Genomic DNA, 27,640 nt, shown 5'->3' on the forward strand with positions numbered 1-27,640 from the left:
ATTAAGCATGGGGATAGCCTGTCGGCTAAGGATTGGGTTCTGCCGTCGTGCTGAGTTTGTGAGAATCGTGTCTTCTTTGACGGGGGGGCAGGCCAGATACACGCTGAGATATACGTAACATTCTTAAAGTGCCGCAAATAATCAGAAACAGCCCTCCTCTCTCCTGGCCCCTTCTTTTTCTTTGTGATTATCGGTGAGCGAAAGCCATCATAACGACTTTGCTATCTTTCTTTTTATTTGTGTGTGTGTGTGTGTGTGTGTGTGTGTGTGTGTGTGTGTGTGTGTGTGTGTGTGTGTGTGTGTGTGTGTGTGTGTGTGTGTGTGTGTGTGTGTGTGTGTGTGTGTGTGTGTGTGTGTGTTCGCTCCATAGATCAGAATACGCGACCCTAACCAGGGGGGCCGTGACATCACGGAGGAGATAATGTCAGGGGCCCGCAGTGGTTCCACGCCAACTCCACCACAGGTCAGCCCGTGTCCACACACACAAACCTTCACACACACACCCCCTTAGTCATCTCAATTGCTTACCCCGATAGTTATTTTTCTGTAATATTCGGTTTCAGTGCTTTGTTAGAGCCACTCTTAGTGTCCACGGTGTTCAGCCCGTCCCGATGGAGCAGGCTCCTGGATCACCAACTCAAAACCCACCCCACACACACTGGCCACATCTCCTCTCAGCCAGGGTCAAGTCTCATTGTGTGGGTGTGTGTGTGTTCTGTTTCCATTAGTCGATACTATCTGGATCCGAGAGTCCAACCGTGCCACAGGCCAATGGTGAGAGTGTAACAGCTGCCACTCCAACACTGGTCAGACCAGGTAAGGGTCTAGTGAGTCTGCCTCTCACCCACACACCACAGGTCCTCGTGACTGAACTCCATCCTTATAGGTAGATAGTGTGATATGTTAGACTTTTGACAGGCAACTCTTAAGAGTACGCCATAGTCTCAGGTTTATCAGTGGCCACATCTAGGGTTTGTGTGTTAATAGCCTTTGAAAGTGATTGTCATCCATCAGAGGTGGATAGACTTATGGTAGACTGAAGCACAGCCCCCAGACCTCCCCCCGTGTCCTCAGGTCAAAGTCACTTTGCATTGGGGGTACTTTCCTTTGTCTCACCCCCCCCCCCCCCCCCTTTTCTAGATGACCGAGGGAAGCCCACGCCTCCCCCTCCTTCAAAGACCACCGAACTTTGCAAGGTGGAGCCGGCTGCACCCCTAGAGGCCCGCCCATCCGACACTAAGACTCCTCCCTCGCCGCTCCCCAGCGAGACCCCCCCCGCCCCTTCCTCGGACAGCCCGCACCTCGCCGCCGACGTCATGGACGCCCCCCCGCCCGCCCGGGAGCCTGCCCCAACGCCGCCCCCCTCTGCACCCGAGGTGCCAGCGTACCCGGCCCCCCTCCCCAACCCGGGCCCCAAGACGCCCAGAAGGGTTCCTCAGAGCAGAGCCGAGTCTCTGCCGGAGAACACCCCGCAGAAGGCCCCGGCGCAGGAGCCACGTCCAAAGGAAGCCCAAGTGGCCGTAGCCGACGACCCCGCGGCGGCAGCTCTGCCCGAGCCCTCCAACGGCGCGGTGGAGGTCCAGCCGGTGGTGCCGTTGGTCGCCCCGCCGCCTTCCCCCGGCCCACTAGAAGCCACGCCGGACTCCCCCATCGTCCAGCCCGAGGAGCTGCGGCTGCCCAACGGCCTCCCGCTGCCGGCCCCCCAGGACCCCCAGGCCCCGGCCGCGACCGGCCTGTCGGAGCGCGACGACAGCCCCATCGCCGAGCCCGAAGTCCAGGCGCCCCGGGTCCGCACGCCCGACCTCCGGAAACCTGACCTCCACACACTCCCCCGCGTGCCAGAGGTCGCCCCGGTCATGGCCCCGGTCACAGCCCCGGTCACGGCCCCGGTCACAGCCCCGGTCACGGCCCCGGTCACAGCCCTTGTCACGGCCCCGGTCACGGCCCCGGTCACAACCCCGGTCACAACTCCGGTCACAGCCCAGGTCAAGGCCCCAGTCACGGCGCAGGCCGCCCCCCCGGCGGCGGTCGCAGAGCAGCCCCCCTTGGTGCTGGACGTGCAGCCGGAGCCCCCGACCAGCGCACCCGTGGGGTCGCCCACCACAGAGCCAGGGGCCACGCCCGATGCATCTGTGGAAGAGGACCAGGTCGAGGTCCAAGAGCCGGTGAGTGTCCCCAAGGAGGAGGAGCAGGAGGTGGAGAGGGAGGAGGTGAAGGAGGAGCAGCAGCTGGAGGTGACGGAGGAGATGATGATGAAGGAGGAGCAGCAGCAGGAAGTGAAGGAGGAGGAGCAGGAGGTAGAGGCCCCGACAGAGATGGTTTCTGACCCGGCACCGCCCCCCATAAGAATGCCCGCCCCTCCTCCGGCCACGGTGGAGAAGGAGGAGCCCAGCCTTGCTGTTGGGGAAACCGCTATGCAAGGTCAGTCCATGTGTCTGCCAAGAACCCATGAAGCAAAGACCCTACCCTATAGTGTCCCTCTATCGATACAGACCCTACGCTATAGTGTCCCTCTATCGTTACAGACACTACGCTATAGTGTCCCTCTATCGTTACAGACCCTACGCTATAGTGTCCCTCTGTCGTTACAGACACTACGCTATAGTGTCCCTCTATCGTTACAGACCCTACGCTATAGTGTCCCTCTATCGTTACAGACCCTACGCTATAGTGTCCCTCTATCGTTACAGACCCTACCCTATAGTGTCCCTCTATCGTTACAGACAGACCCTACGCTATAGTGTCCCTCTATCGTTACAGACCCTACGCTATAGTGTCCCTCTATCGTTACAGACCCTACGCTATAGTGTCCCTCTATCGATACAGACCCTACACTATAGTGTCCCTCTATCGTTACAGACACTACGCTATAGTGTCCCTCTATCGTTACAGACCCTACGCTATAGTGTCCCTCTATCGTTACAGACAGACCCTACGCTATAGTGTCCCTCTATCGTTACAGACCCTACGCTATAGTGTCCCTCTATCGTTACAGACCCTACGCTATAGTGTCCCTCTGTCGTTACAGACACTACGCTATAGTGTCCCTCTATCGTTACAGACAGACCCTACGCTATAGTGTCCCTCTATCGTTACAGACCCTACGCTATAGTGTCCCTCTATCGTTACAGACATTATGCTATAGTGTCCCTCTATCGTTACAGACAGACCCTACGCTATAGTGTCCCTCTATCGTTACAGACCCTACGCTATAGTGTCCCTCTGTCGTTACAGACATTATGCTATAGTGTCCCTCTATCGTTACAGACCCTACGCTATAGTGTCCCTCTGTCGTTACAGACACTACGCTAGTGTCCCTCTATCGTTACAGACAGACCCTACGCTATAGTGTCCCTCTATCGCTATAGTGTCTCTCTAGCGTTACAGACCCTACGCCATAGTGTCTCTCTAGCGTTACAGACCCTACGCTATAGTGTGTCCCTCTATCGTTACAGACACTACGCTATAGTGTCCCTCTATCGTTACAGACACTACGCTATAGTGTCCCTCTATCGTTACAGACACTACGCTATAGTGTCCCTCTATCGTTACAGACCCTACGCTATAGTGTCCCTCTATCGTTACAGACCCTACGCTATAGTGTCTATCGTTACAGACCCTACGCTATAGTGTCCCTCTATCGTTACAGACCCTACGCTATAGTGTCCCTCTATCGTTACAGACCATACGCTATAGTGTCCCTCTGTCGTTACAGACCCTACGCTATAGTGTCCCTCTATCGTTACAGACCCTACCCTATAGTGTCCCTCTATCGTTACAGACAGACCCTACGCTATAGTGTCCCTCTATCGTTACAGACCCTACGCTATAGTGTCCCTCTATCGTTACAGACCCTACGCTATAGTGTCCCTCTATCGATACAGACCCTACACTATAGTGTCCCTCTATCGTTACAGACACTACGCTATAGTGTCCCTCTATCGTTACAGACCCTACGCTATAGTGTCCCTCTATCGTTACAGACAGACCCTACGCTATAGTGTCCCTCTATCGTTACAGACCCTACGCTATAGTGTCCCTCTATCGTTACAGACCCTACGCTATAGTGTCCCTCTGTCGTTACAGACACTACGCTATAGTGTCCCTCTATCGTTACAGACAGACCCTACGCTATAGTGTCCCTCTATCGTTACAGACCCTACGCTATAGTGTCCCTCTATCGTTACAGACATTATGCTATAGTGTCCCTCTATCGTTACAGACAGACCCTACGCTATAGTGTCCCTCTATCGTTACAGACCCTACGCTATAGTGTCCCTCTGTCGTTACAGACATTATGCTATAGTGTCCCTCTATCGTTACAGACCCTACGCTATAGTGTCCCTCTGTCGTTACAGACACTACGCTAGTGTCCCTCTATCGTTACAGACAGACCCTACGCTATAATGTCCCTCTGTCGTTACAGACCCTACGCTATAGTGTCCCTCTATCGTTACAGACCCTACGCTATAGTGTCCCTCTATCGTTACAGACCCTACCCTATAGTGTCCCTCTATCGTTACAGACACTACGCTATAGTGTCCCTCTATCGTTACAGACACTACGCTATAGTGTCCCTCTATCGTTACAGACACTACGCTATAGTGTCTCTCTAGCGTTACAGACCCTACGCCATAGTGTCTCTCTAGCGTTACAGACCCTACGCTATAGTGTGTCCCTCTATCGTTACAGACACTACGCTATAGTGTCCCTCTATCGTTACAGACACTACGCTATAGTGTCCCTCTATCGTTACAGACACTACGCTATAGTGTCCCTCTATCGTTACAGACCCTACGCTATAGTGTCCCTCTATCGTTACAGACCCTACGCTATAGTGTCTATCGTTACAGACCCTACGCTATAGTGTCCCTCTATCGTTACAGACCCTACGCTATAGTGTCCCTCTATCGTTACAGACAGACCCTACGCTATAGTGTCCCTCTATCGTTACAGACCCTACGCTATAGTGTCCCTCTATCGTTACAGACCCTACGCTATAGTGTCCCTCTATCGTTACAGACACTACGCTATAGTGTCCCTCTATCGTTACAGACACTACGCTATAGTGTCCCTCTATCGTTACAGACCCTACGCTATAGTGTCCCTCTATCGTTACAGACCCTACCCTATAGTGTCCCTCTACCGTTACAGACCCTACCCTATAGTGTCCCTCTATCGTTACAGACAGACCCTACGCTATAGTGTCCCTCTACCGTTACAGACACTACGCTATAGTGTCCCTCTATCGTTACAGACCCTACGCTATAGTGTCCCTCTATCGTTACAGACACTACGCTATAGTGTCCCTCTATCGTTACAGACAGACCCTACGCTATAGTGTCCCTCTATCGTTACAGACACTACGCTATAGTGTCCCTCTATCGTTACAGACCATACGCTATAGTGTCCCTCTATCGTTACAGACCCTACGCTATAGTGTCCCTCTATCGTTACAGACCCTACGCTATAGTGTCCCTCTATCGTTACAGACAGACACTACGCTATAGTGTCCCTCTATCGTTACAGACACTACGCTATAGTGTCCCTCTACCGTTACAGACACTACGCTATAGTGTCCCTCTATCGTTACAGACACTACGCTATAGTGTCCCTCTATCGTTACAGACACTACGCTATAGTGTCCCTCTATCGTTACAGACCCTACGCTATAGTGTCCCTCTATCGTTACAGACCCTACGCTATAGTGTCCCTCTAGCGTTACAGACCCTACGCTATAGTGTCCCTCTATCGTTACAGACCCTACGCTATAGTGTCCCTCTACCGTTACAGACACTACGCTATAGTGTCCCTCTATCGTTACAGACACTACGCTATAGTGTCCCTCTATCGTTACAGATAGAAGGGGACTAAGGTGTCGTATTGGGTTGTTTTTCTTATCCTCAGCTTTGAATCAGGTATCCTGTGAGGCTGAGTTTAGAGGAGGTTCCCCCACCTCAGACCCACCACAAGCAGCTATGACCCCAATGATCGGCTCCAAGCTCCTCAAAGGTCCCATTCTTTCCAAGTGACATGACCGTGACAGAATGAAGGCGTTACCTCTCCCATCACATGATACCTCTCCTTGCTCTGACCACATGATGAGTGCATCCCATACAATTCTGTTTTTTTGCAGTCTTAGTGTAAGGATCTGTTTCCACGTGCATTCCAAGATATTTGTTTTTATATGCATGTCTGTCTGAATTGAAATGTTTTCCATTCCTATGTTACTGAGTATTTCATATGAAGATGCATTTGAACCTCTGCAGATGTTAGGTGTATCTAACATGGTACTGTTCTGGTCTCCTGTAGCTGCTGTGTCCGTGCCAAAGAAGAAGAGGAAGATGAAGGAGCTGAACAAGAAGGAGGCTGTGGGCGACCTCCTGGATGCCTTCAAAGAGGTGTGTGTGTGTATTGAGCTGGTAGTGCACTCACTGTGTGGAATGCTTGGCCAGGCTGCTGAAGTCCTCGATGTGGAGCAGTTCTGACTGCTGCATGTGTACAAATATATTCTAGGACTTATGTTTCATCCTAATTGCATTTATTTTGGTGCTTTTTTGTGTAAACATTTGTTACATTGTCCTTTACAATTAGGACATATGTCAGATGCTTTTATCCAAAGAGACTTACAATAAGTACATTGGTCAGAAGGAGAAATAACTATATTGCTGTCGGTACAGTCAGGATGTTCATAGAACCGACTGCCAAGCACTAACAATCGCGAGGTTAACCCCATTCCACAATGAATGTCTTAATTACACCACTTTTTTCTTTGTTTTAAACGTGTATGGTTGTACCTCACTAAGATCTCCCTTCCTTCCAAACTAAAATCCAAACACATTGTTTCAACACATGACTGTCCCCAGGTTGGGTCTCACTGTGGGTTCCCCTCGTGTTGTAGCAGGAGCAGGTGGTGGAGGTCTCCACAGAGCAGGAGCCCCCGGCCCTGGACCCCGCAGCCCCCTCCACGGCGACCCCCCACGGCCCGGAGGACGCAGACCTCAGCTGGGAGGACAAGGAGGACAAGGATAAGAAGCTGGACGCAGAGAAGACCCAGCCCCTCTCCCCCAAGTCTGCTGCAGACAAGAAGTACCAGTACAAAGAGGGTAGGTGTGGTCCCCTCCCCCGGCCCCTATCTGTACCTTTGATCCCAGCACAACACTGGTTTCACAACCCCTGTAGTGGAATGGTCCAGGTGATTCACGCTTGGTTTGTCCCAGATATCGGTTTTGTTTGACAATCTTCTCTACTTTTACCTTTATGATCCCAGGCCAGTTCTGCTATAGATTATATCAGGAAGGCTGTTCCTGTGTGTAGTGCTGCCACTAACGACAAATGTTCTAACGACTAATCTTTAGACAAATTTTTAGATTAGTCGACTAATTTTAAAAAAATCAAGTGTTTATTTCTTTGTGTCCATTTTATTTTGAACTCAACTGAAGGGCCAAAACATAAAATGTCACCCAAGCCATAAACAATACAAATAACTTGAATGTTACCAAATCAAAAATTACAAATATAAATAACTTGAATATAACCAAATAAAAAATGACTCGCTGAAAGCAGGCAGGCACGCAGCTATGCTGCTCACATTTGCACTTACATGCATGGTGGGGTTTAAAACATTACTGCCACAGCCATATTAAGTAATATAACGCAGGTGCGCAGGCACACACAGGAGACGCCAACAGAAATTGTTTTCAACTGCTCGGTACCAGCGCCGTATTAATTCCCACGTTTTGAGAAGAAAAAGTATTTGAAGCGAATAAGCAATGCTGTTTTTGATTTATTTGGTTTTGAACGAATAGTTTTGGATGCATGGAATCGGCTTTGAGTTTCTTTGTTTGTTATTTTGAAATCGCATACGCTCGCAACACACACACGTTCATTCATTCACGCACGCACCCACTACAACCTGCCGATCTTCAATGAAAACATCAAGTAAGTGATGCCGCAGTGCATTGACAAGTCCGTTCCGAGGCATCCATAGGCTTTATGGTTTATATGTTTGAAAGCCGTGACACTCTTTTACCAGTTGGCCTAAAATACTCCCATACTTTGGAAGCTTTTTGTCTAATTCTTGGACTTAATTCGGAGGACTCACCTGCCTCAGCCATTTTGATATCAAAGCAGTGAAGGCGGGGGGGAGGGGGAAGAAAGAGGACAGCAGATTAACCAGCAGGGCGCGCACAGCGCACAGACTGTGTGGAGGTGAATGACAGTGAGCCGTTTGAGACGGGAGAACACAGATAAATAGGCGGTCAATAGTAAAATGACTCGTCGACTTAAAAAATTGCCGTTGACTAATTTTCACGGTCGACTAAGTCGACAAATCGCGGCAGCACCGCCTGTGTGTCTGTACTCCAACATGGATGTCTGTTCTAGCAGGAGAGGACAGGCTGTTTTCACTACCTAGGTTATACTATTGAACCTCTTTCTTTGAAAAAGTGTTTTTGTAAAAATAAACCAATCGGTCTTTAAAGTGCAAGTTAGATCCTGTGACCTCAACTACAGAATCAGATGAAAAGACTATAAGCACGTCCAAGGCTTTGGTGACTACCTCAGGGTACCAGCGGAGTCTTAAAAGCATTAAAAAAGTATTACATTTCATTTTCCCAAATTAAGAACTTAAAAGTATTGAATTTGATCTTCAAAGTCTTGAATTTCTTCACGGAGGTCTTAATTTTTTTTAAGGTTTTACATTATCACTAGATTCATTCTAATATCGTAACGTAGCATAAATCAAATATTCGTTGTAATGTCCATGAAGCCAAACATTCTGGAATCTTTGCTCCAATTTCAATAATCTTTCTCTCAAGTATCAATACACACATATCAGCTGCGCTTTCTCGCTCTAGTTAACAGACCCATCAGTGCCCACATAGCCCCGACTCCTCTCACTCCCCCGCGGTCTCTGGCAGTGCACTAGTCTCAATGTGTGACTGTGTTAGCTACAAGTTAGCCAACACAGCTAGCATGTCTAGTGCAGCGCCTCCGCGACCGGTTTAGGTAGAGAAAGAAAACGGCAGGAGCGCTGTTTAGAAGTCATTTGGCTTTGAGGCAAATGACCAAGGTTTGGGTTTCATAAATGCACATGCACAGCAATAGAGATCTTTTTCACCAAATTTGAACTGTACAAGCTATACATTATATGAAAGCTGAGCCTCCACTGTTTCCAACAGTCCAAACCATATAACTCACAAATCAAGAACAAACTTCCCCTTATTTTCTTATTTTTTCCTTTGTTGTTTTTGTCCTCAAAGTTGAGTTTGATCGCATTAAACCACCATAAACAGATAATCCTGTGTCTGGGCCCAATTTTGCCACTAAACATGGTGTTTACAATCAATGACTAAGAAAGAGAAGGTTTCTGAGGAAATGGGTAAATTGCCTTCAATAAGAACACATGTGCTTCATCGCTATCTGGTGGCCATATGGTGTATTTGCGAGTGTTTGGCTCAGTGTCATTCAATTCAATTTGCCCTGAACTTGCCCTGAAAATAGAGGGGACAAGTGTCTAAATTGTTCAATGGGTTCTCAAGATGTCTAACTGTTGGTGTCTGATAGTACTACAGGCCTACCAACTCTTAATGTGTAGCAAAACAGTGTTGAAAATCTGAAGTTGTGAAAGAAGGTCGAGAGAGATCATGGGGAAGTGTCTGTATAAATAATAATTATATTAAAGTCATTATTTGAGGTTTAATCTTGACATCCTCAACTATTACCTTGAACACCGGTGCGCCCCAGGGGTATGTACTCAGCCCTCTACACTCTCTTCACCCACGACTGCGTTCCCATCCATTCATCCAACACCATTATCAAATTTGCTGATGTCACCACTGTGGTGGGGCTCATTAGTGACAACAACAAGTGCCATTATAGGCAGGAGGTCCAACACATGAGTGGTGTGTGGTTAACAACCTGGTCCTAAACACCACCAAAACAAATGAGATCCTTGTGGACTTTGGGAGGTCCAAGAGGACCACACAGACCCCACTTACCATCAATGGGGAACAAGTGGAGAGGGTGGACTCTGTTAAAGTCATTTTCTTATTGTGTCTTTTTGTGTTTTGTGTCATTTAGACATTTAAACACTAACTGCTGCTAGAGAGTGCCAAACTGTATTTTGTTGTGTATTACAATGACAATTAAACTCCTTGACCTTTAATATGATTTATTCTGCCAGAATGGGTGCGACATAGGTATTCAATTTTATTTGAAGTGGTATTAAAAAGGTCTTAAAAAGTCTTAAATATAGGTTTGACAATCTTGGGGATACCCTGTTCCTGGACCTGAGGTGGGAGAAGAGGTTGAAGACGTTAAAGGTCCCATGGCATGCTACTTTATGGATGCTTATATAGCAGTTAGTGGGCCCCTAATACAGTATTTGAAGACGTTCAAGAAATTCAGCCTTGGTGCAGAGTTACAGCCACTACGAGCCAGTCCCACAATGAGCTCTCCACAAAAGTGCCATTTTTAGAGGCGGGTCAAGGTGGAGGGTGGGGGTGTGGCCCTGAGCAGCTTGCAGCCACGGTACCATGCGCTAGTGTTTACAGTGGAACACTGAGCACTCCGGGTGCTCCGGCGGGAGTCCTGGAGCTGTATATCTAAATAATATATTATATTTAGATATCTATATAATATAATATATATTATCATGGTCAAAAGCTGTTAGCGCCTCCGGATGATATTATGAATCTCAAACGACTGCATCGGCTCCTCAGACGCCTCTGGTTCTTCCACTTCCACATCAATATTAAGTAAAGACTGAACCGCGAAATGGAGGAGAAGGGGATTGTTGCCCGGGGCAGCGTTCAGCGGGCAGCGGGGCTCCGGAGGACAATCCTGGGCAACAATCCCTCCTCCATGTCACGGTTCCCAATTCCTTCTCAACCATGGCCGAGATAATTCCCACTACCTCAGAGAACCCGACGCAGTCTAGTCTTTTCACCAAATGGGAGCTTTATGCAAGCTTTCGCTATTGTGTTGCGTGTTATGCACCATAACACCAACAGCAGAATGGTTATCCAAATAACAAAGAACACTTGCGTTACAGTGTGTGTATTCACACACGCATGTGGCGCTCGCATGGTCCTAGCTCATTGTCTCATTGGCAGGCCAAATTCTCTGGGCGGGCCAAGCAGAGAAAGGGGAGGTAATCTGGCCCCATATGACGACATATGGGGCCAGATCCCAAATCTGCACGTTTGAGCGTTAATTTTTTTGAGCGTTAAAGGCGCAGCAGGATACCTACTGCTCGTTTTACACCTAACACAATTCTTAGCTACTGGGGGACCATAGGCAGGCTAGGGGAACTCATGTTAATGTTATAAAACCTTAATAAGACCTAATAAGGGACCTAATAAGCCATACGTGGTCCGTGATACAGATGATATCACCATACAGCGATTCCACAATAATCGATATATTGTTAGACAATCCCCTAACGATACATCACGATATATGTCTAAGGATGAATACAAAATAACTGAAACGGTAAAGTGCTGGATTTTGGTCTTTTCATTCATGGTCCAAACTGAGTTTTTCAGTCACTAGTCTTTGGTTAGTTAACTGGTCAAGTTTCCTTCATTCATGTGTTGAGCGCCACCTCGAGGAGCAGGGAAATCCGTTTACAGCGGCTTGTTTTATTAATTTAAATATCGAAACTTCCTGTCTTAATCTTCATGAATAAAGCATGAAAATGTAAATTAAATAGACTGGATACACTGGCGCGAGTGTATCTATTCTCGTATTGCACAAAGTGGGAAACGATATATGACCGTGTGGATATTTTGTCCCGCCCCTACTGTTGAAGGGTTGACCTCAGAGAGTTTGTGCTGAAACCATCTCAATGAGGTGAACCATCTCTTTGAGATGGTTTCAGCACAAACACTCGTGTTTGATGCACACCTTCTGTGGAAACGGCTACATCGTTATTTAAGGTAGTTGTGAGAGACGTTCATACACAAGTTGACTACTATTAGTATTGATAATTATAAGACAAATCGCTCCATACTGGCTATATGTATAATAATATCCCACAAATATAGAGTATGATGTTGATAATAATTAAATGGACGTTAATGCAAAAAAAGAGTAGCTGGCTTCCTTGGGAGCCGTTCCTCCCTGGATGAGCAATCCTCTCGATCCCTCTGCATCTCCGTTCTTTAGCTTCCTCTGAAACGTAGGCGCGGCTTTCTGGTTGTAGCTCTTGATTGGCGGCGTGATCACAGAGATGTAAAGAAAAGAGAATGAGAGAGAACGTAGAGCTTGAGAGTGAGATGGGAGCAGGGCAAATGATGGGCTCGCACGGCCCTGCTAGATATCTTCTGTATGCTGGTTATTAAGAACCGTGTCCATCAAAAACCCTGGCTGGGGTTCCTCCAACATCTCTGAACTTGAGGAATGATCTGACTGACTAAAGGACCATAGAGCAGAGGGAGAACCTCACACTGTGGAAGATGCAGGAGCTCCAGCTCCAGTTTCTGTCTAAGAGCATCTGTGTTGGCTCCCCACATGTATCAGCCCAGACTGACTCCCCCTCTCCTCCCCTCAGCCCAGACTGACTCCCCCTCTCCTCCCCTCTCAGCCCAGACTGACTCCCCCTCTCCTCCCCTCAGCCCAGACTGACTCCCCCTCTCCTCCCCTCAGCCCAGACTGACTCCCCCTCTCCTCCCCCATCCAGAACAATGGAAGCCTCTGGACCCTGAGGAGAAGAAGAAGTACGACCGGGACTTCCTGCTGAAATGCCGCTTCATCTCGGCCTGCATGAGCAAGCCTGAAGGCCTGCCAGCCATCACCGACGTGGTGCTCGACAAGGTGATGACACGCACACGCACACACACACACACGCACGCATGTACACGCATGCACACCAGTACATGCACCAGTCCCAACAGTAAATACACACACACCAGTACACACACTTACAGATGAATGGCAAGATTGATGTTATTCAATCTAGGGTTTATATTGTTTATATGGTTTATATTGTTCACCAATTCTTATGGAGATGCCTTGAATAGTATTTGAGCAAATAAAACTTGCAATATCATTAGTGGCGACGACATTTATTAGTCAGTTGCCTTTTGGCATTTTTTTCTCTATGCTTCATGTCAAGTTGAATCCATGTTTAAAACGATAAATGTGCTCTGGTTGCACTGGAGGGTCATCTTCACATGCACCTGTTCTCCTGGGGAACCTCAGGACCCTGTACTGACCCTCAGTAGACCACACAGCGGGTCACTGGACCCTGTACTGACCCTCAGTAGACCACACAGCGGGTCACTAGGTCTTCAGTAGACCACAATGTGACCTTGGACACTAGATCTTCAGTAGACCACTCTCCTGACGTTCCTTCCTTTCTGACAGGCCAATAAGACCCCTCTGCGCCAGTCTGAGCCAATCCGCTGCCCCGGCATGAACTTTGGCCCTGACTTCACGCCCGCCTTTGCCACCTTCAGTGGCAGGTCTGGCATGGGTGGAGGAGGCGGAGGAGGCGGAGGGGGAGGAGGTGGTGGAGGAGGAGGCGGAGGTGGAGGCAGAGGACCTGTAAGTGGCCGACAGCCTCCTCTTGTAAAACATGCTGTTTCATGTGGTTCAGTGCCTAACCTCTGTCCCCCGCCGGCAGCCTCCAGGCATGGGCATGGGCATGAACATGGCCGGGCCGCGCCGCCTCCAGCAGGGGAAGGGCCCGCGCAAGATCATCACCAGCATGTCTCTGGGCGAGGACGTGCAGCTGAACAAGGCGGAGAAGGCCTGGAAGCCGGGCGTGAAGAAGGCCACGCGGGCCGGCGGGCGCGACTCGGAGGACGCGGCGGGCGATGCCGAGGACCCCGAGCAGCTCAAGACCCAGGAGCTGTTGAAGCGCGTGCGCAGCGTGCTCAACAAGCTGACGCCGCAGATGTTCCAGGCGCTGATGAAGCAGGTGACGGAGCTGCAGATCGACACAGAGGAGCGGCTGAAGGGCGTCATCGACCTCATCTTCGAGAAGGCCATCTCGGAGCCCAACTTCTCAGTGGCCTACGCCAACATGTGCCGCTGCCTCTTGGGGGTAGGTGGCTGCTCCTGTTGTTACCCCAGGGGCATGCTTAGTCTCTTGGGGGGTAGGTTAGCCTCTGAGTGTATGTGGCTCCTCCTGTTAGGGTAGGGGCAGGGCTAGCCTAAACCTAACCCCAGGGGCATGCTTAGCCTCTGCTTAGCCTCTGCTTAGCCGATTCAAAGGGCAACCTGCACGTCTCCTCCCCGCTTCATTCATTTGTGGGGAAAGTTTGTAGCAAATGGATAAATTTTCTTCCCATTCCTTCCTATTTTTCGACGGACCAATGGGGTCGTATTTATATTGCAATGTGCATCTGAAAATAAATACACTAGGCTGGATGGGGCATCACTTGTTAAGACAACCGCAAATGTTACAGTGAAGCAGAATTAGTTTTGAGTGCCACAGCCTGAAACCCTAACTTCAGAAGGGATCTACTGCATACTGTCCCCGCATTATCAACCAGGGACAAGGTCACAAGAGGCTCACCGAACAGACCTGAGATGAGTATGTCAACTGGTGTGTTAACTGGTGTGTCCCCCCCCCCAGCTCAAAGTTGCCACCACGGACAAACCAGGGCAGACGGTGAACTTCCGGAAGCTACTGCTGAACCGCTGCCAGAAGGAGTTTGAGAAGGACAAGGACGACGATGAGTTCTTTGAGAAGAAGCAGAAGGAGCTGGACGCAGCCTCTGAGGTAGGGCGGACCACCACACTCCACACTGTTCACCGGCCCGCCGGACCACCACACTGTTCACCGGACCACCACACTGTTCACCGGTGGACCACCACACTGTTCACCGGACCACCACACTGTTCACCGGTGGACCACCACACTGTGGAGGGTTTTAGAACGAGGAACAGATCCCTCCTGTGAGCTCCGGGGGCGTCCCTAACACAGCCTCTCTCTCCCTCCCTCTCTCTCCCTCGGGTGCAGGGCGAGAAGCAGAAGCTGAAGGACGCTCTGGAGGAGGCGAAGGACAAGGCCCGGCGGCGCTCGCTGGGCAACATCAAGTTCATCGGCGAGCTGTTCAAGCTCAAGATGCTGACGGAGGTCATCATGCACGACTGCATCGTCAAGCTGCTGAAGAACCACGATGAGGAGTCCGTGGAGTGCCTCTGCCGGCTGCTCTCCACCATCGGCAAGGACCTGGACTTTGAGAAGGCCAAGGTGTGTGTGTGTGTGTGTGTGTGTGTATGTGTTAGGGATGTTAACAATGTGTCAACTCAACGATCGATTCTCGACTCGTGCTGAAGTCGACTCTAAAAATAGAAATCGGGAAAAAAAAAAAGTATGTTATATATATATATATATATATATATATATATCATTAATACACAGGATCAGATGTTATAATCCCTTGTGCCAAAATCCAAGGAAATCACATATTCAGAAGCCCCTGCCCAAACCAACCTTATAAGCACGCTGGCCACTAAGCTACCAACCAAAGGTGAAAAACGCAAGACAAATGGCCCAACTAACAGCAGTAAATACAGCAGTATGCAGCATGTCATTGGGGTTATCAAGTGGGAACCCTCTTTCACCAATGTTTCGTTAAGTTAGGCCCACGCCACCTCCTGAGGGCTTAACAATGAAACCAGCGTCCTGGAGTCACCCCCCTCTATGCTGCCACCACATTGCCACATTTAATGAATCTAAATACTCTCTTTACTGCATCGTAGCCCTACCCCTAACCCTGACTAAACAAACACGTTAGCACATTAGTCAGCTGGCTTACCTTAGCTTGCACCCCAGGAAGTATGTTTTCTCCTTACCCACAGCCATTCACTTGCTCGTTCTGCTGCCAAGGACATGTTACTAACCGCCTGCCTCAGATTTCGTCCACAAATGCCCAGTTCAGACAGCAAGCTAATAGCCGATCTAGCCACGAACCCCCGCGCACCGATTTCAATAGGCCTTAGTCGCGTACTCCAGCCTCGCTGTGCTGCCTCTCCAGCCATTTCAGCATACTTTGCTTTCCTAAGCTCATTGGCTTCTTCAACTCTTTCTAATATGTATAAACTTCTTAAATGTCCTGTTCAAAACATTGCAATTCCTGTTTTCAAAATAACTAATTAAAAATGATAGCCGGAGATATGCTGCCCATAAGCATAGTCAAGGAGAAGGGGTTCCGCGAGCCAGATTACACCGTGCCATGTCACCAAACTATGACGGCTGGAGAAAATATACAGCGAAGCAGCAGCCTCCCTTCTGTGAGATCCTGTCCTTAGCGGAGAAAGTTGCCATCACCACCCAGGGCTCCAGAGTGCTACTACAGAGAGTCTGGACCCCACAACACACACAAACTTAAACACGCTATAAATGCCAGGCGTGTTAAACAACCCACTGCTTGTTAAACAACCCAGCCGTCCTAAAGGACAGCGCCGATCAGTCTATCTCCTCTCCCTCTCTTATTATTGAACAAGCGTACAAGGTAGGTTGGATTTATTGGGTTGTTTAACACGCCTGCCGTTTATTGCGTGTTTAAGCTTGTGCGTGTCGTGGGGTCCAGTAGCTACTTGAATGTTTTGGGTTATCATTAATAAGCACATTTTCTATTTAACACATGATCATTGCACACAGGGTTTATATTTATATACTTTTGTTGGTAGGACCACATGAGTCTCATGCAGGCCTTGATTAATCTGTACCCTTTATGTTTTAAAACCTTTAAAAACATATAGGATCCATCTTCCATCTCTCTCATCACTGTCAACCAAAGAGCGCTATCATCAGTACTGTCAACCATCTCGGCCCCATCCATTGTGACCCGCCCCCATTCAGAACTTGTAGTCGTGTGAAGCATTTGAAACACTTTATTTTTTATTTTTATATATAATTGTGCTTCAAATAAAGACAAGCATTTCTTGCTTAAAAATAATTTACATTATATGAAAGTCATGGAGAGCAATTAAAATATGACCTGATGGCGTTAAAGGCAACTCAATAAAAAATATGGGTGCACCTAAATTTTGTGCTGGTGCACCAAAAAAAAATGTTAGGCGCACCAGTGCAACCAATGCAAAGAGTTAGTCTGGAGCCCTGCCACCGATGCTTGGACAGCGTGGACTACAGAGTCGTACGTGACCGAGACCTTTTTTACTGACTGGTTGTGCAGAGTGTGATCCTGTAGACCCGCTCAATGCCAGAGAGGCACACTGCGGAATGCATGGCTAACGTCCTGACAGAGTGGCAGCATGACAACGTGTCCAACAAATTGAATGGTTTCATGTCTTAAACAAATTCGGTTGCAAAGAGGAGGTGGCAGCATCAATATCCTAATGAAAAAAACGAGTCGGCCAACGACACGTTCTGCCTATTGTAAAGTGACATGAGACATTGTAAACGTTCATAATCCTGCTCTACGCTCTGTGATATTTTGTTTATCATTTTATCATCACTTCATAAGAATAATTATTGGTGTGCTCCTGAGCGCTAATGTGTTGGGTGCAGTGATGTGTTGGGTGGTGTAGTGATGTGTTGGGTGGTGTCCCTGTAGTGATGTGTCGGGTGGTGTAGTGATGTGTAGTGATGTGTCGGGTGGCGTAGTGATGTGTCGGGTGGTGTAGTGATGTGTCGGGTGGTGTAGTGATGTGTCGGGTGGCGTAGTGATGTGTCGGGTGGCGTAGTGATGTGTCGGGTGGCGTAGTGATGTGTCGGGTGGTGTAGTGATGTCGGGTGGTGTAGTGATGTGTCGGGTGGTGTAGTGATGTGTCGTAGTGATGTCTCGGGTGGTGTAGTGATGTGTCGGGTGGTGTAGTGATGTCTCGGGTGGCGTAGTGATGTGTCGGGTGGTGCAGTGATGTGTCGGGTGGTGCAGTGATGTGTCGGGTGGTGTAGTGATGTGTCGGGTGGCGTAGTGATGTGTCGGGTGGTGTAGTGATGTGTCGGGTGGTGTAGTGATGTGTAGTGATGTGTCGGGTGGCGTAGTGATGTGTCGGGTGGTGTAGTGATGTGTAGTGATGTGTCGGGTGGTGTAGTGATGTGTCGGGTGGTGTAGTGATGTGTAGTGATGTGTCGGGTGGCGTAGTGATGTGTCGGGTGGCGTAGTGATGTGTCGGGTGGTGTAGTGATGTGTCGGGTGGTGTAGTGATGTGTAGTGATGTGTCGGGTGGCGTAGTGATGTGTCGGGTGGTGTAGTGATGTGTAGTGATGTGTCGGGTGGTGTAGTGATGTGTCGGGTGGTGTAGTGATGTGTAGTGATGTGTCGGGTGGTGTAGTGATGTGTCGGGTGGTGTAGTGATGTGTCGGGTGGTGTAGTGTTGTGTCGGGTGGTGTAGTGATGTGTAGTGATGTGTCGGGTGGTGCAGTGATGTGTAGTGTGGCGTAGTGATGTGTCGGGTGGTGTAGTGATGTGTAGTGTGGTGTAGTGATGTGTAGTGTGGTGTAGTGATGTGTCGGGTGGTGTAGTGATGTGTAGTGATGTGTCGGGTGGTGCAGTGATGTGTCGGGTGGTGCAGTGATGTGTAGTGTGGCGTAGTGATGTGTCGGGTGGTGTAGTGATGTGTCGGGTGGTGCAGTGATGTGTCGGGTGGTGCAGTGATGTGTCGGGTGGTGTAGTGATGTGTCGGGTGGTGCAGTGATGTCGGGTGGTGCAGTGATGTGTCGGGTGGTGCAGTGATGTGTCGGGTGGTGTAGTGATGTGTCGGGTGGTGCAGTGATGTGTCGGGTGGTGCAGTGATGTGTCGGGTGGTGCAGTGATGTGTCGGGTGGTGCAGTGATGTGTCGGGTGGTGCAGTGATGTGTCGGGTGGTGCAGTGATGTGTCGGGTGGTGCAGTGATGTCGGGTGGTGCAGTGATGTGTCGGGTGGTGTCCCTGTCTCAGCCCCGGATGGAGCAGTACTTCAACCAGATGGAGAAGATCATCAAGGAGAGGAAGACTTCGTCCAGGATCCGCTTCATGCTGCAGGACGTGCTGGACCTCCGACGGGTAACACACACACACACACACACACACACACACACACAATCTGCAGGATTTTGCTAGACCGCCGACAGCTAACACACTCACACCACGCCACACATATGCACGCACATACGCATGCACACATGTACACTCAAACACACACATGCATGCGCAGGCTGCATGGTCCAGGGCCCCAGCAGCTCACGGCTCTCTGTCCCCCCAGAACCTCTGGGTGCCCCGGCGAGGGGACCAGGGGCCCAAGACCATCGACCAGATCCACAAGGACGCGGAGCTGGAGGAGCACCGCGAGCAGATGAAGGTCCAGCAGGCCATTCTCTCCAAGTCCAGCGGCGGAGACCGCATGGGAGGAGGAGGAGGAGGAGGGAGAGGGGGGGGAGGAGGTGGAGGCCGCGAGGGTCGCGGTGGACACCATACCCCCGGCCGGGGCAGCCAGCCCCAAGACGAGGGCTGGAACACGGTGCCCATCACCACCAAGAGCAGGCCCCTGGACGCCCTGCGTCTCAGCAAGATCACCAAGGTGGGTCCCCGCCTGGAGAAGAGGGTTCTGATGGGCTCTGTAGGAGCTCTGTACAAGCCCATTGGGCTTCGTTCCCTCCTTGCACCATTTAATGTTAATGTGTGCTAAATTAATAAACTAACAAGGCCCAAATCAATACGTTTCAAACCCAAACATTAAGAACAACGGTTAAATAGATAACTCTTACCCAGGGGTTCCCAACCTGTTCTGTTCAAGAACCGGCATATTCATAAACAAAAATGTAGGTAGTCCATTTTAATGCCTTAACTTTAAGGATGTGGCTCAAGATGGTTTATTTGTCATATTCACAACCATTAAAGAAATAGTCTCAGGCTCCCTTTAACAATGCAATAATATAAAATCAATTTATAAGAGAACCACATGAAAAGTCACCTGAGACTTTAAACACAAAGAAGTGCAAAGACACATTGCATTTACCGTGGTTTAGTTGCATAGTGATAGATTTTATGTCTGTGTTGAAGGAAATAACATGACCCGTATAGCCCAAGTTATAAAATATGACAACAAAAGAAGGGGGTTGTGAATGGCCGCTCTAAACCAAAGGTCTTTGTCCCTCCTACCATTAGGCTCCAGTCCTGGACAACCAGGTGCTCGCCCCGAGCAGCGACACGTGGGGCAACTGGGGCAAGGGCAGCAGCGGCGGCTCCACCACCAAGCCCAACCCCCCCGACTCAGGTAGCTCTCAGCGCTGTGTGTGTGCACACATCCCAATGATCATGCATATGAGTGCATATTTACTTACTGTGTGTGTGTGTCCCAGCCCCAGACTCTGGTAACCGTCCGGCCACCAGCACCCTGAACCGGTTCTCGGCCCTCCAGCCTTCCTCCCAGGACTCTGACCGACGCGTGCCTCAGAGGTAGCCCCCCACACACAGGGAGGTCGCAGCGCGCTGCACTCCCCTCATGGTTAAGACCCCCTGTCATGCTTTCTTTAGGGTTAATAATTGCATTGTCAAGCGTTTTGCGCACATGTCGGTTAGGGCTGAACGATTTCAGGAAAATATCTAATTGCGATTTTTCTGGTAGATATTGCGATTTCGATTTGATCCACGATTTTCTTCAAATCAAGCTTCAGTGCAATATTCACAATGAACAGTAATATTTACAAACATGACATCATACCATTAAAACATTACATGCCATTACTCTAATGCAAGAATGAAAACTAAAGGTAAGAATTGATTTCAAATGTATGCAAAAAATCCTTAATTTTGTCAAGTTAAAAGAGTTAAACAAAATACAAAAGAAACTTTACAGTAAATGAAATTGAAAAGTAATGGTAATAAAATAAACTCTTACTAAAATAAAATGACCCTACCGAAATATGTCAGACATAATAGGTGGGCTATGGCTCAGCAGCACCCGAATATTGCACATCTATTCTGTAAACCAGGGGTGTCAAACTCAAAATTGAAGTCTTGGACAAGTCGCGGGCCGGAGTTGTTGACGGGGGGGGTTGCGATCTGTCGGAGTTGACGCGCCAGGGTTACCGCGCCAAGACGCGTGTCAACGCGCGATATGCCGGCGCGCGTCAATTGCGCGTCAATTGCGTCAATATCGCGTGAAATGCGATATGCCGGCGGGCCAATTGCTTTACATTAATTGGGGACATTACATTATAACAGGGTCCGCGGTCGGAATTGTTGACTTTTCACCGGACTTTTTCGTCATGCACTCGTTGTGCAAATGCCTGTGGTGATTTTTCAAGTGCCGGTATAAATAGTTGACAACAGATCTCGGGTCAGTCAGGAACACGGAAGAAACCGTGGCTTTGGCGATCACGAGATCGCGTTGTCTGAAATCGCAATTTCGATCAGAAAACGATAAATCGTTCAGCCCTAATGTCGGTATAATCGGAGAAGTTGTAAACATTGCGGGTAGCTGGATGCGGGACTTCTGCACTTCGGCACCGCCCACTACAGTGTGACGTTACACTGTTAACGTGTGAGCGCTTAGCCGACATAAAAACATGTATGAATACATCATGTAACAGTCTAAAGCAAAGGGAAAAGTACAAAAAGCATGATGTCCCCTTTTAAAGGTCCAGGTGTGTAAGTGAGTAAATGACTACAACTGTGACCTAGCTTGGCTGTCGGCCTTTACGTTTTAATCTTAGCCAAGGTCTGCCTGAAGGCTGACCTCTGTGCTGCCCCCCCTGTGACCTCTGTGCTGCCCCCTCTGTGACCTCTGTGCTGCCCCCTCTGTGACCTCTGTGCTGCCCCCTCTGTGACCTCTGTGCTGCCCCCTCTGTGACCTCTGTGCTGCCCCCTCTGTGACCTCTGTGCTGCCCCCCCTGTGACCTCTGTGCTGCCCCCTCTGTGACCTCTGTGCTGCCCCCTCTGTGACCTCTGTGCTGCCCCCTCTGTGACCTCTGTGCTGCCCCCTCTGTGACCTCTGTGCTGCCCCCTCTGTGACCTCTGTGCTGCCCCCTCTGTGACCTCTGTGCTGCCCCCTCCAGGAACAGCTCCAGCCGGGAGCGCGGCGACCGCTACGAGCGCTCAGACCGCGGCCCCGGGGACCGTGGCTTCGACCGCCGGGACGACCGCCGGGACCACCGCCTCCCGGCCGGCAAGCGCAGCTTCAGCCGCGAGAAGGAGGAGCGCAGCCGGGAGCGCGAGCACCGCGGCTCGGCCGACCCCGTCCGCCGCGTGGCCAGCATGACCGACGACCGCGGGAGCCGCGAGCGCGCCAGCAGCAAGGACAACGGTGGGTCAGCCCGCCGGGCACACGCCGGTCAGCACGCCATTTAGCATACCAGTTAGCACGCCGGTTAGCCCCCACACCAGTTAGCCCCCACACCAGTTAGCCCCCCAGTTAGCCCCCACACCAGTTAGCCCCCACACCAGTTAGCCCCCCAGTTAGCCCCCACACCAGTTAGCCCCCCAGTTAGCCCCCACACCAGTTAGCCCCCCAGTTAGCCCCCACACCAGTTAGCCCCCCAGTTAGCCCCCACACCAGTTAGCCCCCCAGTTAGCCCCCACACCAGTTAGCCCCCCAGTTAGCCCCCACACCAGTTAGCCCCCCAGTTAGCCCCCACACCAGTTAGCCCCCCAGTTAGCCCTCACACCAGTTAGCCCTCACACCAGTTAGCCCCCACACCAGTTAGCCCTCACACCAGTTAGCCCCCACACCAGTTAGCCCCCACACCAGTTAGCCCCCACACCAGTTAGCCCCCCAGTTAGCCCCCACACCAGTTAGCCCCCCAGTTAGCCCCCACACCAGTTAGCCCCCCAGTTAGCCCCCACACCAGTTAGCCCCCACACCAGTTAGCCCCCACACCAGTTAGCCCCCACACCAGTTAGCCCTCACACCAGTTAGCCCCCACACCAGTTAGCCCTCACACCAGTTAGCCCCCACACCAGTTAGCCCCCACACCAGTTAGCCCCCACACCAGTTAGCCCCCCAGTTAGCCCCCACACCAGTTAGCCCCCACACCAGTTAGCCCCCACACCAGTTAGCCCCCACACCAGTTAGCCCCCACACCAGTTAGCCCCCCAGTTAGCCCCCCAGTTAGCCCCCACACCAGTTAGCCCCCCAGTTAGCCCCCACACCAGTTAGCCCCCCAGTTAGCCCCCCAGTTAGCCCCCACACCAGTTAGCCCCCCAGTTAGCCCCCACACCAGTTAGCCCCCCAGTTAGCCCCCACACCAGTTAGCCCCCCAGTTAGCCCCCACACCAGTTAGCCCCCCAGTTAGCCCCCACACCAGTTAGCCCCCCAGTTAGCCCCCACACCAGTTAGCCCCCCAGTTAGCCCTCACACCAGTTAGCCCTCACACCAGTTAGCCCCCACACCAGTTAGCCCCCACACCAGTTAGCCCTCACACCAGTTAGCCCTCACACCAGTTAGCCCCCACACCAGTTAGCCCTCACACCAGTTAGCCCCCACACCAGTTAGCCCCCCAGTTAGCCCTCACACCAGTTAGCCCCCCAGTTAGCCCCCCAGTTAGCCCCCACACCAGTTAGCCCCCCAGTTAGCCCCCCAGTTAGCCCCCACACCAGTTAGCCCCCCAGTTAGCCCCCACACCAGTTAGCCCTCACACCAGTTAGCCCCCACACCAGTTAGCCCTCACACCAGTTAGCCCCCACACCAGTTAGCCCCCACACCAGTTAGCCCCCACACCAGTTAGCCCCCCAGTTAGCCCCCACACCAGTTAGCCCCCCAGTTAGCCCCCACCCCAGTTAGCCCCCACACCAGTTAGCCCCCACACCAGTTAGCCCCCACACCAGTTAGCCCCCACACCAGTTAGCCCCCACACCAGTTAGCCCCCACACCAGTTAGCCCTCACACCAGTTAGCCCCCACACCAGTTAGCCCCCCAGTTAGCCCCCACACCAGTTAGCCCCCACACCAGTTAGCCCCCACACCAGTTAGCCCTCACACCAGTTAGCCCCCACACCAGTTAGCCCCCACACCAGTTAGCCCCCACACCAGTTAGCCCCCACACCAGTTAGCCCCCACACCAGTTAGCCCCCACACCAGTTAGCCCCCACACCAGTTAGCCCCCCAGTTAGCCCCCACACCAGTTAGCCCTCACACCAGTTAGCCCCCACACCAGTTAGCCCCCCAGTTAGCCCCCACACCAGTTAGCCCCCACACCAGTTAGCCCCCACACCAGTTAGCCCCCCAGTTAGCCCTCACACCAGTTAGCCCTCACACCAGTTAGCCCCCACACCAGTTAGCCCTCACACCAGTTAGCCCCCACACCAGTTAGCCCCCCAGTTAGCCCCCACACCAGTTAGCCCCCACACCAGTTAGCCCCCCAGTTAGCCCCCACACCAGTTAGCCCCCACACCAGTTAGCCCCCACACCAGTTAGCCCCCCAGTTAGCCCCCACACCAGTTAGCCCTCACACCAGTTAGCCCCCACACCAGTTAGCCCTCACACCAGTTAGCCCCCACACCAGTTAGCCCCCACACCAGTTAGCCCCCACACCAGTTAGCCCCCACACCAGTTAGCCCCCACACCAGTTAGCCCCCACACCAGTTAGCCCCCACACCAGTTAGCCCTCACACCAGTTAGCCCCCACACCAGTTAGCCCTCACACCAGTTAGCCCCCACACCAGTTAGCCCCCCAGTTAGCCCCCACACCAGTTAGCCCCCACACCAGTTAGCCCCCCAGTTAGCCCTCACACCAGTTAGCCCTCACACCAGTTAGCCCCCACACCAGTTAGCCCTCACACCAGTTAGCCCCCACACCAGTTAGCCCTCACACCAGTTAGCCCCCCAGTTAGCCCCCACACCAGTTAGCCCCCACACCAGTTAGCCCCCCAGTTAGCCCCCACACCAGTTAGCCCCCACACCAGTTAGCCCCCACACCAGTTAGCCCCCCAGTTAGCCCCCCAGTTAGCCCCCACACCAGTTAGCCCCCCAGTTAGCCCTCACACCAGTTAGCCCTCACACCAGTTAGCCCCCACACCAGTTAGCCCCCACACCAGTTAGCCCCCCAGTTAGCCCCCCAGTTAGCCCCCACACCAGTTAGCCCCCCAGTTAGCCCCCACACCAGTTAGCCCCCACACCAGTTAGCCCCCACACCAGTTAGCCCCCACACCAGTTAGCCCCCACACCAGTTAGCCCTCACACCAGTTAGCCCCCACACCAGTTAGCCCCCACACCAGTTAGCCCCCACACCAGTTAGCCCCCACACCAGTTAGCCCTCACACCAGTTAGCCCCCACACCAGTTAGCCCCCACACCAGTTAGCCCCAGGTCATTCTCCCGTCACCTCCTCTGGTCTCGGCGTTGTGACCTCGGGTTCTGCTCAATAACCCGGACCAGCCTCCAAATGAGCTCTTAGGTCAAACACTGTTTAACTGTGTGTGTGTGTGTGTGTGTGTGTGTGTGTGTGCAGCGGTGAAGCGGCCCTCGCGGCCGTCCACCCCCACCCCCCCTCCCGCCCCGACCCCCACCAGGCCGGCCCTGACGGAGGAGGAGGTGGAGAAGAAGTCCACCGCCATCATCGAGGAGTACGTCCACATCAACGACCTGAAGGTACGCACACACACACACACACACACACACACACACACACAGACAGAGATACACACACACACACGCACGCACGCACACACACACACACGCACAGACAGAGATACACACACACACACACACACACACACACACACACACACACACAGATACACACACACACACACACACACACACACACACACACACACACGCACAGACAGAGATACACACACACACACACACAGACAGAGATACACACACACACACACACACACACACACACACACACACGCACAGACAGAGATACGCACACACACATACACATAGAGACAGATACACACACACACAAACACAGAGACACAGAGATCTGGCCCCTGACGGTGGTCCCCCTGTGGCCCCTGACCCCCTGTGGCCCCTGACCCCCTGTGGCCCCTGACGGTGGTCCCCCTGTGGCCCCTGACCCCCTGTGGCCCCTGACGGTGGTCCCCCTGTGGGCCCTGACCCCCTGTGGCCCCTGACCCCCTGTGGCCCCTGACGGTGGTCCCCCTGTGGCCCCCAGGAGGCGCTCCAGTGTGTTCAGGAGATGGCCAGCACGGAGCTGCTCTTCGTGTTCGTGCGGAACGGGCTGGAGTCGACGCTGGAGCGCAGCGCGGTGGCTCGGGAGCGCATGGGCCTGCTGCTGCAGCGCCTGGTGCAGAACTCCATCCTGCCCCCCCAGCAGTACTACAAAGGGTAAGAGCCCAGCTACACCCAGCAGTACTACAAAGGGTAAGAGCCCAGCTACACCCAGCAGTACTACAAAGGGTAAGAGCCCAGCTACACCCAGCAGTACTACAAAGGGTAAGAGCCCAGCTACACCCAGCAGTACTACAAAGGGTAAGAGCCCAGCTACACCCAGCAGTACTACAAAGGGTAAGAGCCCAGCTACACCCAGCAGTACTACAAAGGGTAAGAGCCCAGCTACACCCAGCAGTACTACAAAGGGTAAGAGCCCAGCTACACCCAGCAGTACTACAAAGGGTAAGAGCCCAGCTACACCCAGCAGTACTACAAAGGGTAAGAGCCCAGCTACACCCAGCAGTACTACAAAGGGTAAGAGCCCAGCTACACCCAGCAGTACTACAAAGGGTAAGAGCCCAGCTACACCCAGCAGTACTACAAAGGGTAAGAGCCCAGCTACACCCAGCAGTACTACAAAGGGTAAGAGCCCAGCTACACCCAGCAGTACTACAAAGGGTAAGAGCCCAGCTACACCCAGCAGTACTACAAAGGGTAAGAGCCCAGCTACACCCAGCAGTACTACAAAGGGTAAGAGCCCAGCTACACCCAGCAGTACTACAAAGGGTAAGAGCCCAGCTACACCCAGCAGTACTACAAAGGGTAAGAGCCCAGCTACACCCAGCAGTACTACAAAGGGTAAGAGCCCAGCTACACCCAGCAGTACTACAAAGGTAAGGGCCCAGCTACACCCAGCAGTACTACAAAGGGTAAGAGCCCAGCTACACCCAGCAGTACTACAAAGGTAAGGGCCCAGCTACACCCAGCAGTGCTACTGTTAGGCTGGACTCATTATTCCTCCTGGTTTGCTGCCCTCCAGGCTGCAGGAGGTCCTGGAGGTGGCGGAGGACATGTCCATAGACGTCCCTCACATCTGGCAGTACCTAGCCCAGCTGCTGGCCCCCATGCTGCATGAGGGGGGCATCCCTATGGCTCCGCTCTTCAGGTCAGTCCCCCCCCGCTGCTAGAGGAACAGAGAGCCTGTAGGATGCGTGTCTGTGTTGTGACGGCTGTTCTTGTGTTCAGGGAGATCACCAAGCCCCTGATCCCCCTGGGCCAGGCCGGGGTCCTGCTCGTCCACATCCTCCTCGTCCTCTGCAAAGCAATGGTGAGCTGCCTTTTGTTATGTGTGCAGAATGCTTTTCAGAGCGAGAGGTCACTTTTTGACCAACAATGTGTTTCTGACCTCAAACGTGGGTTCTTGTGCACGCCTTGGGAACATTAGGATCACGTTTCCATCAAAGGAAAAAAATTATATTGTGTTCAAAACGAATGTGCTTCACTTCACATGTTGGTATAAGGTTTATACAACCTGGTAAGCCTAGTAACACGTTTGGATCTAAAAGGAACGTTCACGCGACCCCCCTCGGGACCAGCAGCCTATTGGAGCTGAGG

At 51.6% G+C, this 27,640-nt stretch overlaps 1 protein-coding gene across 9 annotated transcripts in view; it reads left to right on the forward strand.

Moving 5' to 3' along the window:
- The window catches only part of LOC311342276 (eukaryotic translation initiation factor 4 gamma 1-like), a 72,923-nt gene that overhangs the window by 40,214 nt on the left and 5,069 nt on the right, over positions 1-27,640 (forward strand). For 8 of the 9 annotated variants that reach the window (XM_084467105.1, XM_084467108.1, XM_084467109.1 and 5 more), the window contains 19 exons: positions 371-463; positions 729-816; positions 1,141-2,421; positions 6,313-6,401; positions 6,902-7,106; positions 12,686-12,819; positions 13,372-13,551; positions 13,631-14,053; positions 14,588-14,734; positions 14,975-15,208; positions 18,864-18,968; positions 19,168-19,482; positions 20,070-20,178; positions 20,264-20,360; positions 21,962-22,209; positions 25,350-25,489; positions 26,028-26,200; positions 27,066-27,191; positions 27,272-27,353. In XM_084467105.1, coding sequence (XP_084323231.1) covers positions 371-463; positions 729-816; positions 1,141-2,421; positions 6,313-6,401; positions 6,902-7,106; positions 12,686-12,819; positions 13,372-13,551; positions 13,631-14,053; positions 14,588-14,734; positions 14,975-15,208; positions 18,864-18,968; positions 19,168-19,482; positions 20,070-20,178; positions 20,264-20,360; positions 21,962-22,209; positions 25,350-25,489; positions 26,028-26,200; positions 27,066-27,191; positions 27,272-27,353 — 4,269 coding nt within the window. The remainder of the gene's footprint in view (positions 1-370; positions 464-728; positions 817-1,140; positions 2,422-6,312; positions 6,402-6,901; positions 7,107-12,685; positions 12,820-13,371; positions 13,552-13,630; positions 14,054-14,587; positions 14,735-14,974; positions 15,209-18,863; positions 18,969-19,167; positions 19,483-20,069; positions 20,179-20,263; positions 20,361-21,961; positions 22,210-25,349; positions 25,490-26,027; positions 26,201-27,065; positions 27,192-27,271; positions 27,354-27,640) is intronic. The other variant, XM_084467107.1, reaches the window with a different exon arrangement.

Source organism: Micromesistius poutassou (assembly GCF_964030765.1).
Source record: "Micromesistius poutassou genome assembly, chromosome: 4".
Taxonomy (NCBI): domain Eukaryota; kingdom Metazoa; phylum Chordata; class Actinopteri; order Gadiformes; family Gadidae; genus Micromesistius; species Micromesistius poutassou.